The 13,191-nt window shown below is 45.2% G+C and overlaps 1 protein-coding gene across 1 annotated transcript in view; it reads right to left on the bottom strand.

Moving 5' to 3' along the window:
• LOC103118814 (NEDD4 like E3 ubiquitin protein ligase) overlaps positions 1-13,191 on the bottom strand; it is a 149,310-nt gene that overhangs the window by 14,197 nt on the left and 121,922 nt on the right. The window contains exons 16-20 of the mRNA XM_060172335.1: positions 10,610-10,675; positions 7,995-8,224; positions 6,045-6,166; positions 4,143-4,213; positions 2,713-2,891 (exon numbers count right to left, since the gene is read on the bottom strand). Coding sequence (XP_060028318.1) covers positions 2,713-2,891; positions 4,143-4,213; positions 6,045-6,166; positions 7,995-8,224; positions 10,610-10,675 — 668 coding nt within the window. The remainder of the gene's footprint in view (positions 1-2,712; positions 2,892-4,142; positions 4,214-6,044; positions 6,167-7,994; positions 8,225-10,609; positions 10,676-13,191) is intronic.

Below are 13,191 nucleotides of genomic sequence, written 5' to 3'. Positions count from 1 at the left end.
GGAAGAAAAGGAGGAAAAATTTTGGGATAAATAAAAAAAAAAAAAAAGCATGATCCAGGAGATGAAGCAGTGGATAAAGCATTGGACTCTCAAGCATGAGATCCTGAGTTCAATCCCTGGCTGCACATGTACCAGAGTGATGTCTAGTTCTTTCTCTCTCCTCCTATCTTTCTCATTAATAAACAAAATATTTAAAAAAAGGAAAAAATGCCATCCACAATTGCCCTATTCAGGGGTAACCACAACCATGGTTTTGTGGGATTTTCTCTACAATTCCTCCTCCCCCTTCCTCTCCCTCTCCCTTGTGCATTGGAGTTACCCATGACTGAGAGAGGGCTTTCTGGAATAAAGTTTTGACTGACACCCCTCAGGAGGGGAACAGGTTCAAGAGTGAAAAGAAAGCTTTTGTGCTGGCAAGATGCCCACTGTCAGAGGCACCTCATAACCCCCTACACGGCGTCTAAACACCAATCACAACACCCCAAATGTCTCTACCTCAGAGCCTGCAACTCTGACTTGAACATACAGATCAGATTTATCACTAAACACCTTCTCTTTTTTGAATCCACTGCTCCTGGGAGGCCATTTTCCCCCTTTTGCTGCCCTTGTTGTTTGTTTAGCATTATTGTTGTTGTTGTTGTTGTCATAACTGTTGTTGTTGGATAGGAGAGAGGAGGGGAGAACAGAGAGGGGGAGAGAAAGACACCTGCAGACATGCTTCACCGCTTATGAAGCTACCTCCTGCAGGTGGTGAGCCAGGGGCTTGAACTGGGATCCCTATGCTGGTCCTCGATCTTTGTGCCATGTGTGCTTAACCTGCTGTGCTACTGCCTGGTCCCCTAAACACCTTCTCTTTATTATCAACATGTATCCGAGATTTGTTCTGAGTTTTTCAACTGACACACTGCTCACAAATGGTATTGGGATCACCAATTCAAAATGTGGTGGTTGACCACAATACTAACCTCTTAAGGATTTAAAAATATTGATGCACTTTATTTAATTTTTAAAAATTATCTGTATTTATTTATTTATTGGATAGAGACAGCCAGAATCAAGAGGGCAGGGGGTGATAGACAGGGAAAGAGACAGAGAGACACCTTCAGCCCAGCTTCCCCACTCACAAAGCTTTCCCCTGCAGGTGGGGAGTGGGGGTTTGAACCCAGGTTTTTGTGCATTGTGATGTGTGCTCAGCCAGGTGTGCCACCACCTAGCTGGACATACTTATTTCTATGTAATATACTTTGGTCAATGGAACACTTTGTTACCTGAATACTCAATTGTTCTCTCTCTTAGACACACACACACACACACACACACACACACACACACACACACACACACACACCTCTATCTGAAGGAAGAAGTGGCCCAGGAGTAATCAAACTACGCATGTGTGAGACCTGGGTTCAATTAAAAAAAAAAAGGAACCAGTGACAGCTACATGTATTGAATAAGTAGTCCTTTGTGTGCTATAACACCCATAAACTGAATACATTGTTTCAGAGACAAATACATATATTCAATTTGATGCTAGGGAATGGACCTAGAACCTCATGCCTGCAAGAGACGACCAGCTGAATTTTCATTTGCTACTTTTAGGCAGAAATGGAAGGAGGGACAGGGAGAGACACCATAGTACCACTCTACCATCCATGGAGCTCCCTTCGTGCTATGCATGGTGCTCCCACATGGAGTCAGGGCTCAAACCCAGAGCCTCACATGTCATTAGGTGAATTCTACCTGCTGAACCACTGCCTGGTACTGTCGTGTGTGTGTGTGTGTGTGTGTGTGTGTGTGTGTGTGTGTGTGTGTGTGTGTATCCTTCCCTTTATTGGGGGACTAATGGCTTATAATTGACAGTAAAATCCAGGACCTGAATACCCCAGAGTCTTACTTTGGTGCAATACACCTTCGTTTATATTTTTATAGTAGTTGTGCATAAGCCCAGCATGGCTTTCTTTTCCCATTTATTATTTTTTTAATTATATTTTTTATTTTTATTTATTACTGATAGAGACAGAGAGAAACTGAGAGGGGGAGGGGAACTAGAAAGGGAAAGAGACAGAGAGATACCTGCAGCCCTGCTTTACCACTTGTGAAGTTTTCCCCCTGTGGGTGGGGACCAGAGGCTTGAACCTTGGTCCTTATGCACTCTAATGTGTGCACTTAACAAGTTGTGCCACTGTCTGCCCCCCCCCCATTTATTTATCCTTAAAATCACCTATTCCTGGTCATGTATTCACCTGGCTAAGGAAATAACCACATGGATTTTCACAGCACCTAAAGTCTACCAGTGAGGCACAAGTGTTCATATTCAGATTAGAAGCAGATCAGAGGGGCCGGGTGGTGGTGTAGCCAGTAGAGGACACATATCATCATGCACAAAAACCTGGCTTCAAGCCCCAGGTCCCCCCTGAAGGGGAGAGGAGGAAGCTTCATGACGGGTGAAGCAGTGGTGCAGCTGTCTCTTTCTCATTCCACTTCAGTCTTTGCCCTCCCTCTCAATTTGTCTCAATGAAAAACAAAAAGAAAGATAATAAAAGAAAATAAGGAATAAATCACAGCTCAGAGCTTAGAATGTCCATCATTTGGCTGTGGACTGGAGTTGGAATTGGGTCTTGGCTTCCTGGAATGGCAAGGAGGGACAGAGAGAACTGAAAGACTAGCTGAACCCAATGGTCCTGCTGGTTATTTTTTTAGTTTTCTAGCAAAGTCCTGTTACAACCTGGGAAGAAGTAAAAGATTCTGTGCACGTCCCAGGGGAACAGAGCTGCTGCCATGGCCACACCCACCTGCCCGAAGTTCTCCTCATCGATACAGAACATGAGGTCCAGCTCCGTTGGGTCATTCTCCAAGATCCATTTCAGAGAGTTGTAATATTCACTATCCTAGAGAAAGGACAGAGAGCAATGTTCAGTTCTGCCCCCTCAATATACATTCACATTTGACCTCTTTAATTAAGTCCTTTTTTTTTTTTTTAAGATGTTGGCAGAGAAAGAAAGAAACCAAAGCTGGTAAGGGCAAGGTTCAAACCTGGGACACGCACATGACAAGGCAGTGCACTAAGTGGACTACTCTGCTGGTCCCCAGTCCCTCTACTGTAATTCTACTCAAGAATCTGAAGAGGAACATCAGCCAAGAATGTTTTTCCGGTGCGGGGCAGGTGGTGGCACACCTGGTAGAGTACACATGCTAGAATCCACAAGGACCTAGGTTCAAGCCACAGTGCTGCAGGTGCCTTCCTCTCTCTCTCTCTCTCTCTCTCTCTCTCTCTCTTTCTCTCTCTCTTTCTCTACCTCCCCAACCCCTCTCAATGTCTTTCTCCACCCACTAAGTGAATAGTAAAACAACACAAATCAAATACAATCTGAACTATTCTGGGGCTTTTTGAGCTAAATTTTGTCCTCTCTGAGGGAAGTGGGGGCAGTCTGCTCTGGCTGGCAGTCACAGAATTATAAAACTGACTGGGTTGAGGAGAGTCATGGTAGGGCACTGAGCCTGCTTGCCTGAGGCTCCTGGTTCAATGCCCTGTGTGACATGTACCAGAGGGTGGGATGGCTTCTCTCATGTGAAACTATTTCCTAGGAAAAAATTAAGCACTCCTTCTTCTGTGCTTCTTCTGCTCCAGGAGGAAAGTTCTAGCAGTCAAACCCAGGACCCAGCCAGGAAGACCTGAGTATGATTATGGGGTAGGTCCATGGACTTGACTGCTGGGTGCTGTCAGGCTCCGAGAAGGTCAACAGAATGTGTGTGCCAAAGGTCATCAAGGACACGGAATTCACACAGACACCCTGAAAATTTCTCTGTGCTGAGTTCCCTTATTGCACAGTGACAGAAGCTGACAGGCAACTTAAACGTGAAGGCAGGAGAGAGCAGAGCTGATGGCACAGATGTGCACAGCAACCCTGCTGGCAAAAGCCAGGGGGCGCTCAAAAGTCAGGGGGCGCATAAAAAAAAAAGGATTTTTTTCTCTTTAAACAGAAAACCCTTTCCACTCAAAAGTGACTGCTTAGATAAAATGAGTGAGTTAAAGGCAATACACACCCCCTCCCGACCCCCCCCCTCCCCGCACTTTGCAGAACACCTCCTAGCCTCCCTTCATGCTTTCCCGAGCCCAGCAGATAGAGGGAGCCACTTACCACGGATTCCATGTCGTTCAGGGTGATCTGCTTCCCCAACATCATTTTGTAAAATGGTCGAATGAAGAAACCTGAGAGACAGGGACAGCCACAATTAGTTTCAAGTCTCTGATTGTGTTCTGCATCAGACACAAGGTCAAAGATGAACTGGCCTCCGATTTGAATAATGCCGGGACCGAACCACCAGAAGCAATTCCTGAGCAAATAAGAAGACAGCCTGGGCTTTCTCATTTGAGGTGGTGGTGGGTGGAGGGGAGAGAGTGCTATTATACTAATACAGATGACAGAGCAGAAAGGGGCCCCAGAGACATCTGGGAGGGTGACACATGAGCCTGGAGGACAAGCCAGAGTTCACAGTGCAAACAAGGCATATGTCCACTGGGTGCTGGGAGGAGGGGACCTCGGTTCAGCTACCTCCCTGGATCTAACCAGTCACCTCTCCTCTCCGGCCACCCCAATCCTTGGCTCCACAGGTCACTTTGGGGTCAGGTAAAAGGGGGTTTTCTTAGTGACACTGTCTTTAGCTTACCATATTGTAAGAATACAGTACACAAGAAGTTGGGCAGTGGTGCACCCAGTCTCAGTGCATGAGCATCTGGGTTCAAGCCCCCAGTCCTCACCTGTAGGGGAAAGCTTTGCCAGCAGTGAAATAGGTATCTCTCTCTCTCCCCCCTCCTTCAAATAGAAAAAAAAAAAAGGAGTACACTGCACAACACATGCACTAATTGACTACAGTTGGACAGACTTTGTGTCAACAGCAGGCAACAAACAGATAATTTAGGGGGACTCATGTCACACAGGGCTTTTCAACTGAGTAGGTGTTGGCACACCTGGTCTCTGTGTTGTTCTGGGGTCACACTGCCCTTCTGGAGTGACCTAAGTCATAGGAAGTCTCTGTTCTAAGTCTACAGATGAATTGGGGGGGGAGGGGAGAAAAGACTGCTTTTTTTTTAAATGAGGGCATTTATTGTAGATGTTTATTTATTTATGTTTATTTTTGCCTCCAGGGTTATTGTTGGGGCTCAGTGCCTGCACTATGAATCCACTGCACCTGGTGGACATCTTTTTCCATCGTTGTTGCTATTGTTGTTATTGCTGTTGAATAGGAGAGAGAGAAATTGAGAGGGGAGGGGAAGGGGGTGGAGAAAGACACCTGCAGACCTGCTTCACAGCCTGTGAAGTGTTGCCCCCTGCAGGTGGGGAGCCAGGGGCTTGAACCAGAATCCTTGCACGGTCCTTGAGCTTCACACTATGTGTGCTTGACCTGGTGTGCTACCACATGGCCCCGGAAGGCTGACATCTAACCTTTGAGGTACCCTGAAAATGACATCTTCCCTAATTAAATGCTCCAGATCTGATTATTTGGTGTTGTCCACTTTGGCAGTGATCCAGGGATGAGGCCTTAGCTGAGCTGTAACACTCCTCTGAAATTATTTATAGTCTCATCACAATCCCCAAAAAGTGTAAGTTGGGGACACATGGAACAATGGCAGGATACTGGATGGATCAGATCATTTCAATTACTGTCTCAATTAGCTTAGCCATCTGTCTCCACAGCCATTTCTCTCGATAAATAAAAGTTATTCTGGAAAATTATGTAGAAAATACATAAATACAGTGTGTTCTGTGCTCAAATAAGTGTGTGTACTTTTTTTTTTTTTAAACAAAAGTTTGTTTTTTTGAATTGTGGGCAGATACTCTGTCTTCAGTGCTCCAGTGAAGAGGATGCTTGGGAAAAACATCTCCGTTATGGACACAACCCAAAATAATTTATTGAGTCACTAAGACACGGTGACGCTTTTGCTCTAAGCCTATGACAAGAATAAGACTTTATAAAGGGAAAAATGAATTGCAAACACCACTGCCTGGTTTTCACTCCTTCACAGTATATCAACCACCTACCATCCAGAAGTTTCCCGTGAAATACTGCTAGGCCAGCAACTCTTCCAATGAAAGTGAAGTAGGACAAATGGTCTTCGTTACAGAGGCCCGAGTTGGGATTGATCTGAAGTGTGTAGTTGTCCCTTTGGGGAGAAGGAAGAGTAGATTAAAGAGTCCAGTCAAACTTCTTGATAAGAAATGCAAGAACTGGGGCCAGGCAGTGGCATACCTGGTTGACTGCACACACTACAGTGTGCGAGGACCAGGGTTCAAGCCCCTGATCCCTACCTGCAGAGGGAAAGCTTCATGAACGGTGAAGCAGTGCTGCAGGTGTCTCTCTGTCTCTCTCTCTCTCCCCCACTCTTCTCAATTTCTCTGTCTCCATCCAATAACAAATAAATAAAAATATATAAAAAGAAAGAAATGCAAGTATTTCCCTTTGTCACTTGTCACTTGAGTTGCATGGGGCACCTGTGACATTCTGCACCAAGTGGACTTTTGGTTTGTCAGCCTGTTCCTGAGGCCAACGTCTGAGGTCTGACAGAGCTCGCGTGCACACTTTGTGAATCACTGAGATCTGACTATTTCTGATTTACAAACATCTCAGTTTCACCCGTGCAGTTAAGTATGTTGAGAAGACAAGTGATTCCCCATGGCAGAGCGACTACACACCTCTTCCTGATGATTCTTGCTGAGTTGTCTCTGTGAGCAACGGGGTTCATTCCTTGGAGACACTTCTGGTCTGGGGCCCAACCCTTGTTGTGATCAGCACTTAGCCCTGGGAGGTTCCTGCCACCTTGGCCGCTGCATATGGTTGTGCCCACAGTGTAAGCTCAACATGGTGAGCTGGTACTCGACCATTCTCCTTTGGTCTCAAAATCATGAGAATAGCGTTTCTCAAAGTGGGTTCCAGAGACAGGTGCTTCCGTGGTATTTTTGGGACTAGGGGTGAGAATGAAGAGCTCCCCTTCTTTCCCTATCCTTCCCTTCCTAGGCTTTAATTAATATGACAGTGTGGCTTCTTCTTCTTTTATTTGATAGAGACAGAGAGAAATGGAAAAAGGAGAGAGAGAGAGAGAGAGAGAGAGAGAGAGAGGCTCTTGCAAGACTGCTCTGTTACTATTATTTCCCCCCATAGGTGGGAACCAGGGGCTTGAACCTGGGTTCTCATATGTGATGTGTTCACTGTACTGTGTACACCATCACCCCATCGAAGAGTGGCTTTCTCATGGGAGTTGGTGACAGCAGCACACAGGGCAAACCTTGGTTGGAGCAACCAACAAGGATGTCCCAAGGCCGCCTTGTAGTACAGCCCCAGGATACTGGCAGCGGCCGGGAGATGGGGGAGAACCCCTGCATTCCTACAGCACTGGGAAGCCTTCCAGAAGCCATCAGAGATTCCACATGGGGGCTCTGCTCTAGCTTATGTCACTGGGGGGGGGAGGGGGTCCACAGCCTGGAGGAAGGGGTCTGACCTTGTAAGCAGTCAAAGTCAGATTCCTGAGGAAGCCATGAATCTGCCTCTGTGTCTAGGCTGACAGTGATGAGCTCCTAATGTGAAGAGGGCAAGACTCTCCTTGCAGGATGGACCCTCCAAGTCCTCACCACCTGTCTTCACTAGCATGGCTTCTGCGACTATTCCAACTGGGGACAATGGCTACTCACCTCCATTCTGACACTGACAGACTCTCCCCCCAGAATTAGCACCCCATTGCAAATGGAGATGGCTTCCTGTTTTTTAACTGTCAGTATCCTCTTCAATATCTCTCAATGAGAGATGCCCATAGGCAGAAAAGCCATTTTTAGGTGTTCAGAGAATCTGTTATTTCACCATGAAGAATCAGAACACTTGACTGAGGGAGGGGGGCAAAAACAGAACCTCAGGTTAATCGCTTATTTCCCTAAGTCTCCAATGGGCCTGAATGAAATTGTCTCTGTGGCGTGTCTCTGGGGATCCGTGTCTATACTCACGTGGCAGAGTACTCGAAGAGCCCATAGTAGGGGTTGAACATCTCTTTGGACAGCAGGAAGAACCACTCCCTGGCCACACCCCCATAGTCCAGCCCTTTCTCCGACTCGAACTCGATCCACAGCCTGGCTTTGAGGACATCGGGTCTTTTTACAGACATGATCCTCCGGTAGGACTCTTCAAAGATGTTGTTTCTGTGCAGCTTCATTTCAAACCGATTTGGAATATCAGCCTAGACATCAAAGGGAAAAGGGAAAGAGCATAGAATCATGCAGTTAGCAGACACGTGACTTCTAAGACAAGTAACCACGGGGGTAGGAACACTGGCAGCCTGAAATACACCAGCAGCAATGAAGGGCTCTCGGAGGACAGTCCTCTTCTCTGAGCATTTCCCTCTGCCAGTATCAGCCTGAGACACAAGGAGCCACTGCTGGCAGCTGTCACACTGAGCCAGCAGCGTGTGCTGCAGAGAAACTGTGTGAGCAGAGACTCTCGTCCTCGCCCCTTTTATGCACCACTGTGGGCACTGAGCCACGCGTAGGGAATGGGCACTCTCCCCAGGCATTGCTGCAAAGAAAGGGGCACACAGCATAGTGGTAATGCAAAAAAGGTGTTTATGCCTGAGGCCCCAAAGCCCCAAGTTTAATTCTCGGTACTGCCATAAGCAAGATTTGAGCAGTGCTCTGGTTTAAAAAAAAAAAAGGAAAAAAAAAGGGTGGGGGAGGGCTCAGTGGCAGCGTGCCCGGCTGAGCTCTCATGTTACCATGTGCAAGAACCCTGGTTCAAGCCCTTGTTCCCCACCCAGGGGAAGCTTCAGGAGTGGTGAAGCAGTGCTGCAGTTGTCTGTCTCTCTCCCTTTCTACTTCTCTGTAGAATAAATTCTCTGTGCCCCATTGAATTAAAAAAAAAAAAAAAGGCAGAGGGAGAAAGGCCACCAAGAGCCGTGGAAGCACCATGTAGGTACCAGCAATGACCCTGGTGGCAAAACAGAATGAAAAATAGTACAGGGAGACGTCTGGGCCTAGGGTAGTTGTTCAGAGTAGAGTGCGGGTCTGGCAGCACAGAAAATGGTAACAAGGTGATGCGGTTTCTTATATTATCACAAAGAGGGTCAAAAACCCATGAACGCCACCCCCACCCCCACCAGGTTCTACATTCGCGGTCCTGCTAAGGCCTTCAGCCAGCACAGGGACTCCAAGCTGATTCTGCTGCCATGGGGAGCAGGGCCTTGGTTCTCATACCGAGTTGGTGGAATGAGAAGCTACAGTGAATAAATGGGACCAGAATAAAGCACTTGACAGAGTGGCGAGGAGCCTGCTTCCTGGGATGCTGAGTTCTAGTCCCCTGAGGAGTGTGAGCCTGATGTCAGTTTCTGGGCAGGAGACCAGCAGGGAAGTGAAAAGGAATAAAACCTACAAAGGGACTTGGGGAATGCAGGACTGCAGAGAAATGCTGTGAGGTTTCATGTGTACTTGTATGTGGGTAGATTTAGAGTCACCAGGACCAGGGAAGGTGGGAGAGCTGATGGGATATGAAGTCGGAGCCTGGAAGAAGCACAGCTGTGTCTCAGAGCTCAGACAGGGACCAGAGTTGGGGGCCAATCTTCTTCCTCAGTGGGAAGAAACCTAGGAGGGAATCCTGGGTCTCCATACATAGAAGAGAAAAATGGCAAAAACCCACAGCAGAGAGGGGAGGCCAGTAAGCCAAACAGAAGATGCAGTGCAGAGCAAAGATTCTGGGGAGAGAGACCTCAGTAGAAACTATCAGGTAGGAATTTAAAACACTGCTGGTAAAGACTTCACTGGGTGCCTTAGTTTTGTAAAGATCTTACAGGGTTTCTCTGAATTTCAGTCAGAAAATAGTCTAGGCCCCAATGTTATAATGAAGCATTATATATGTTATTTATGTTACATATACTGTAGTTTAAGTGATGTTTGGGAATTGAAAGGGAAGGATTTGAATTTTTTAAAGATTTATTTATTTATTTATTCCCTTTTGTTGCCCTTGCTGTTTTAATGTTGTAGTTATTATTGATGTCGCTATTGTTGGATAGGACAGAGAGAAATGGAGAGAGGTGGGAAGACAGAGAGGGGGAGAGAAAGATAGACACCTGCAGACCTGCTTCACTGCTTGTGAAGCGACTCCCCTTCCTGCAGGTGGGGAGCTGGGGGCTCGAACCAGGATCCTTAAGCCGGTCCTTGCTTTGTGCCACCTGTGCTTAACCTGCTGTGCCCGACTCCCTTGAATATTTTTCTAACCCAAATCTGGGCTGAATCAAGTATCATTACCAGCAATCAATAGCATAGGCAGCTCCATATTTCTTTGTAATAGGCTCTGGATTATTTTACAGTCAGTATAAGCCAGTTCTATTCTTCAAAAATGTTACATGACAAATTCCCCTTCAGATGATTACATATGTACCACACAGTGACGCCTCATTTACCATTTCTGTTAAAAAGAAGCTTCAGTGTGAAGATCCAGATGGGTCAAAGTGCAGAGAAAAAAAAAAGGAGGGTAATTTTTTTTAGTATACAGAAAGCAGGAACACATTTATTCTCAGTTCACTTTGGTGACTTGCAAATGGCAAAAGCCAGAATTTCCAAGATAGGTTACTCACAGGCTTCTTCAATTTCTTCCTAAAGTAGTCATATTTTTGCTTAAATTCTCTGGAGTAAGGAACAGCCTAGAAGAAAAATGTATAAATACCAATAATGTAAACAGTACACTTGAGATCTGAAACAACATTCAGAGGGCATCATGAGTCATAAACGTCACACTGAAATTTACATAATGGTTCCACTGCACATGTGACAGTCCTACAAGTGATTAAGGCTAATCAGCATTAAATGGGGCTTTCACTCTTGAGAACAAGTAGACTGATTTGCAAGAAATCATTCACAGGGCTGCTACATAAACTAAAATCAGTTTCCATAGGACTTCTGTATAAGTATGAGTCACAGTGCAAACTGCATTTCAATTTTTTGGCTGTTGCTTAGAAAGAACTATTGGTGATAACATTGTAACACAATCCCAAATCACTTATTTTTTTGTTGTTGTTTTTGAAAAGATTAATCATGCTTTATAAGTCTCTGAGAGGAACTGTAGTGAACAGAAAGGTAAATGAATATAATGTTTTTGTCAAGGAGTATCAAGCCAGGTAGACAGCTTTCTCAAAGAATCCTCAATTTAGGAGTCAGAAGGTTTTTCCTTTATTACCTAGTGGTCTTGGGGAAGGCTTTCGTTAAATGTGGAAGCCTTGTCTCTGAAGCACAGTGATGGTAGCTGAATTGTGACTTGAGCAGATTATGATTATTCAAAGCTCTAAAATCTTACGGTAAAGTTAACATCTCTATGCTGTCACTTCAGTACTCTTTACTTGTTAAGTTGTGCAAAGTAGTTTAAAATAACCGAGAGCCAGAGTCTCAAATCCAGGCTACCTCATGGGATTTCAATGTCCGTTCTTTCTTATTTATTGCTTGGTTGATGGTGAGGACCGACTCCTTTATGAAATAGAAAGGACTCCTTCTGCATGTACACACTTAGAACCACTTCATACTTTTAGCAAACAGCGTGAGTTTGAGAAAGCTCCTTTTCCTGAGAGCATTTTGGGGGAAGTTAATAATAAAAAATAAACAAAAAAACAAACAAAACCTTCTCCGTAGTAGAGTGCCTCCAACTTCAAACCTGACACCATGACCATGCTGATTTCTGAGCAGAAAGAAAAGACATAAAGAGCCAAGGTTTCCTCCTTTCACACTGTCTGAAGACAGGAGGCCAGACAAGTAATAACTAAGCTGAGACAAAAATAACCTCTCTGACAGAAGACAATGCTCAAGTGTCAGTTCTCCTTTGCAATTCAATAGTGGAGACTTCATGTTCATCTGTCTGAACTATTCTCAAGACCTATCTGTGGTCTGTTCTTGGCTTTTAAATAGCTAGTCTCCATTTTATTTCCCACTGAGCAGATTTATACACACATTTATTTGGGCAGAAGTCAGATGAAATCGTACGATTCAAGAAAAAGTAACTTTGTCACTATCAAGAAAAATCTTTACTTTTCTAGCTAGTCTCAAATAAACATGAAAGACATCTTTATTTTAAAACCCCACTAGTCACTATGTCCTAAAGTGAACTAAGGTTTTCTCTATTCTTCTTCAGTGATCTATTCAACAGATAATTCTTTTATTTACTTATTTTAGGCACCAGGGAGTGAACCCAAAGTCTCAAATACATACAAAAAGTACTCTCGGGGCTGGGTGGTGGTGAACCTGGTTGAATGCACATGTTACCAGGCATAAGGACGCTGGTTTGAGCCTCTCTTCCCCCACCTGCATGGGGGGAGGCTTCACAAGCAGTGAAACAAGTCTGTAGGTGTCCATCTTTCTCTTTCCCCCCTCCTCTCTCAATTTCTCTCTGCCCTATCAAATAAAATTAAAAAAAAAAAAAGGAAAGATGGTGACTTGGGGCAGTGGATTCATAGCACCAACACCAAGCCCCATCAATAATCCTGGTGGCAATAACAATATAAAAACATAAATAAAGAGAAAGTATTTGACCACTGAGCCACAGTCCCCAGCATTTACTCTGTGCAAGGCATTTTAGGAAAATAAATCAAGTTTTTACTTTCCCTGTTCCTTCTGGAACATATCAGCTATTGTGAGCAAAAGGCTAGTAAGAAACCAATAAATGAATAGCAACAAATGCACTGAGGAAAAAAGCCCCTGGGGAGTTACTGGACATGAAGTTATCAGGGAGGGCTGCTCAGAGGAGGGAAATCTGACCCAGAACCAGAATGACAGGAAGAACAAACTTCAGTAGGAGAGAGGGCAATGTCTCAAAAAGGAAAAGTACTTGACTTCTGCAGCGATGATTCTGTGTGCTGGAACGCAGTAAGCTGGCTAGTGACTTCCTTCCATGACCTCACAACCATGTGGTGCTGGGACTTGAACCCAGGGCCATGAACATAGCAAGGCATACACCCTACCAGTAGAGCTCTCAGCTCCAGAACAATTTTCAGGCTCTTTATCTCCAAATACTGGTGACTCACAACAGTTGCCACTAACATTACTTGCTTCTGTTTCTCCCTTAAGTACGCAGAGTAAAAGGCCCAAACACCCAGCTTGTAAATGTGCCTTCATTTGCCAAGGACAACACATTTCCCGGGCGAAAATAATTTCAAGGATGCCCAGTGACGCTGTG

This window comes from Erinaceus europaeus, chromosome 15, assembly GCF_950295315.1.
Source record: "Erinaceus europaeus chromosome 15, mEriEur2.1, whole genome shotgun sequence".
Classification (NCBI taxonomy): domain Eukaryota; kingdom Metazoa; phylum Chordata; class Mammalia; order Eulipotyphla; family Erinaceidae; genus Erinaceus; species Erinaceus europaeus.
The sequence above is the reverse complement of the archived record's forward strand: the minus strand, read 5'-3'. Positions and strand labels throughout refer to the sequence as shown.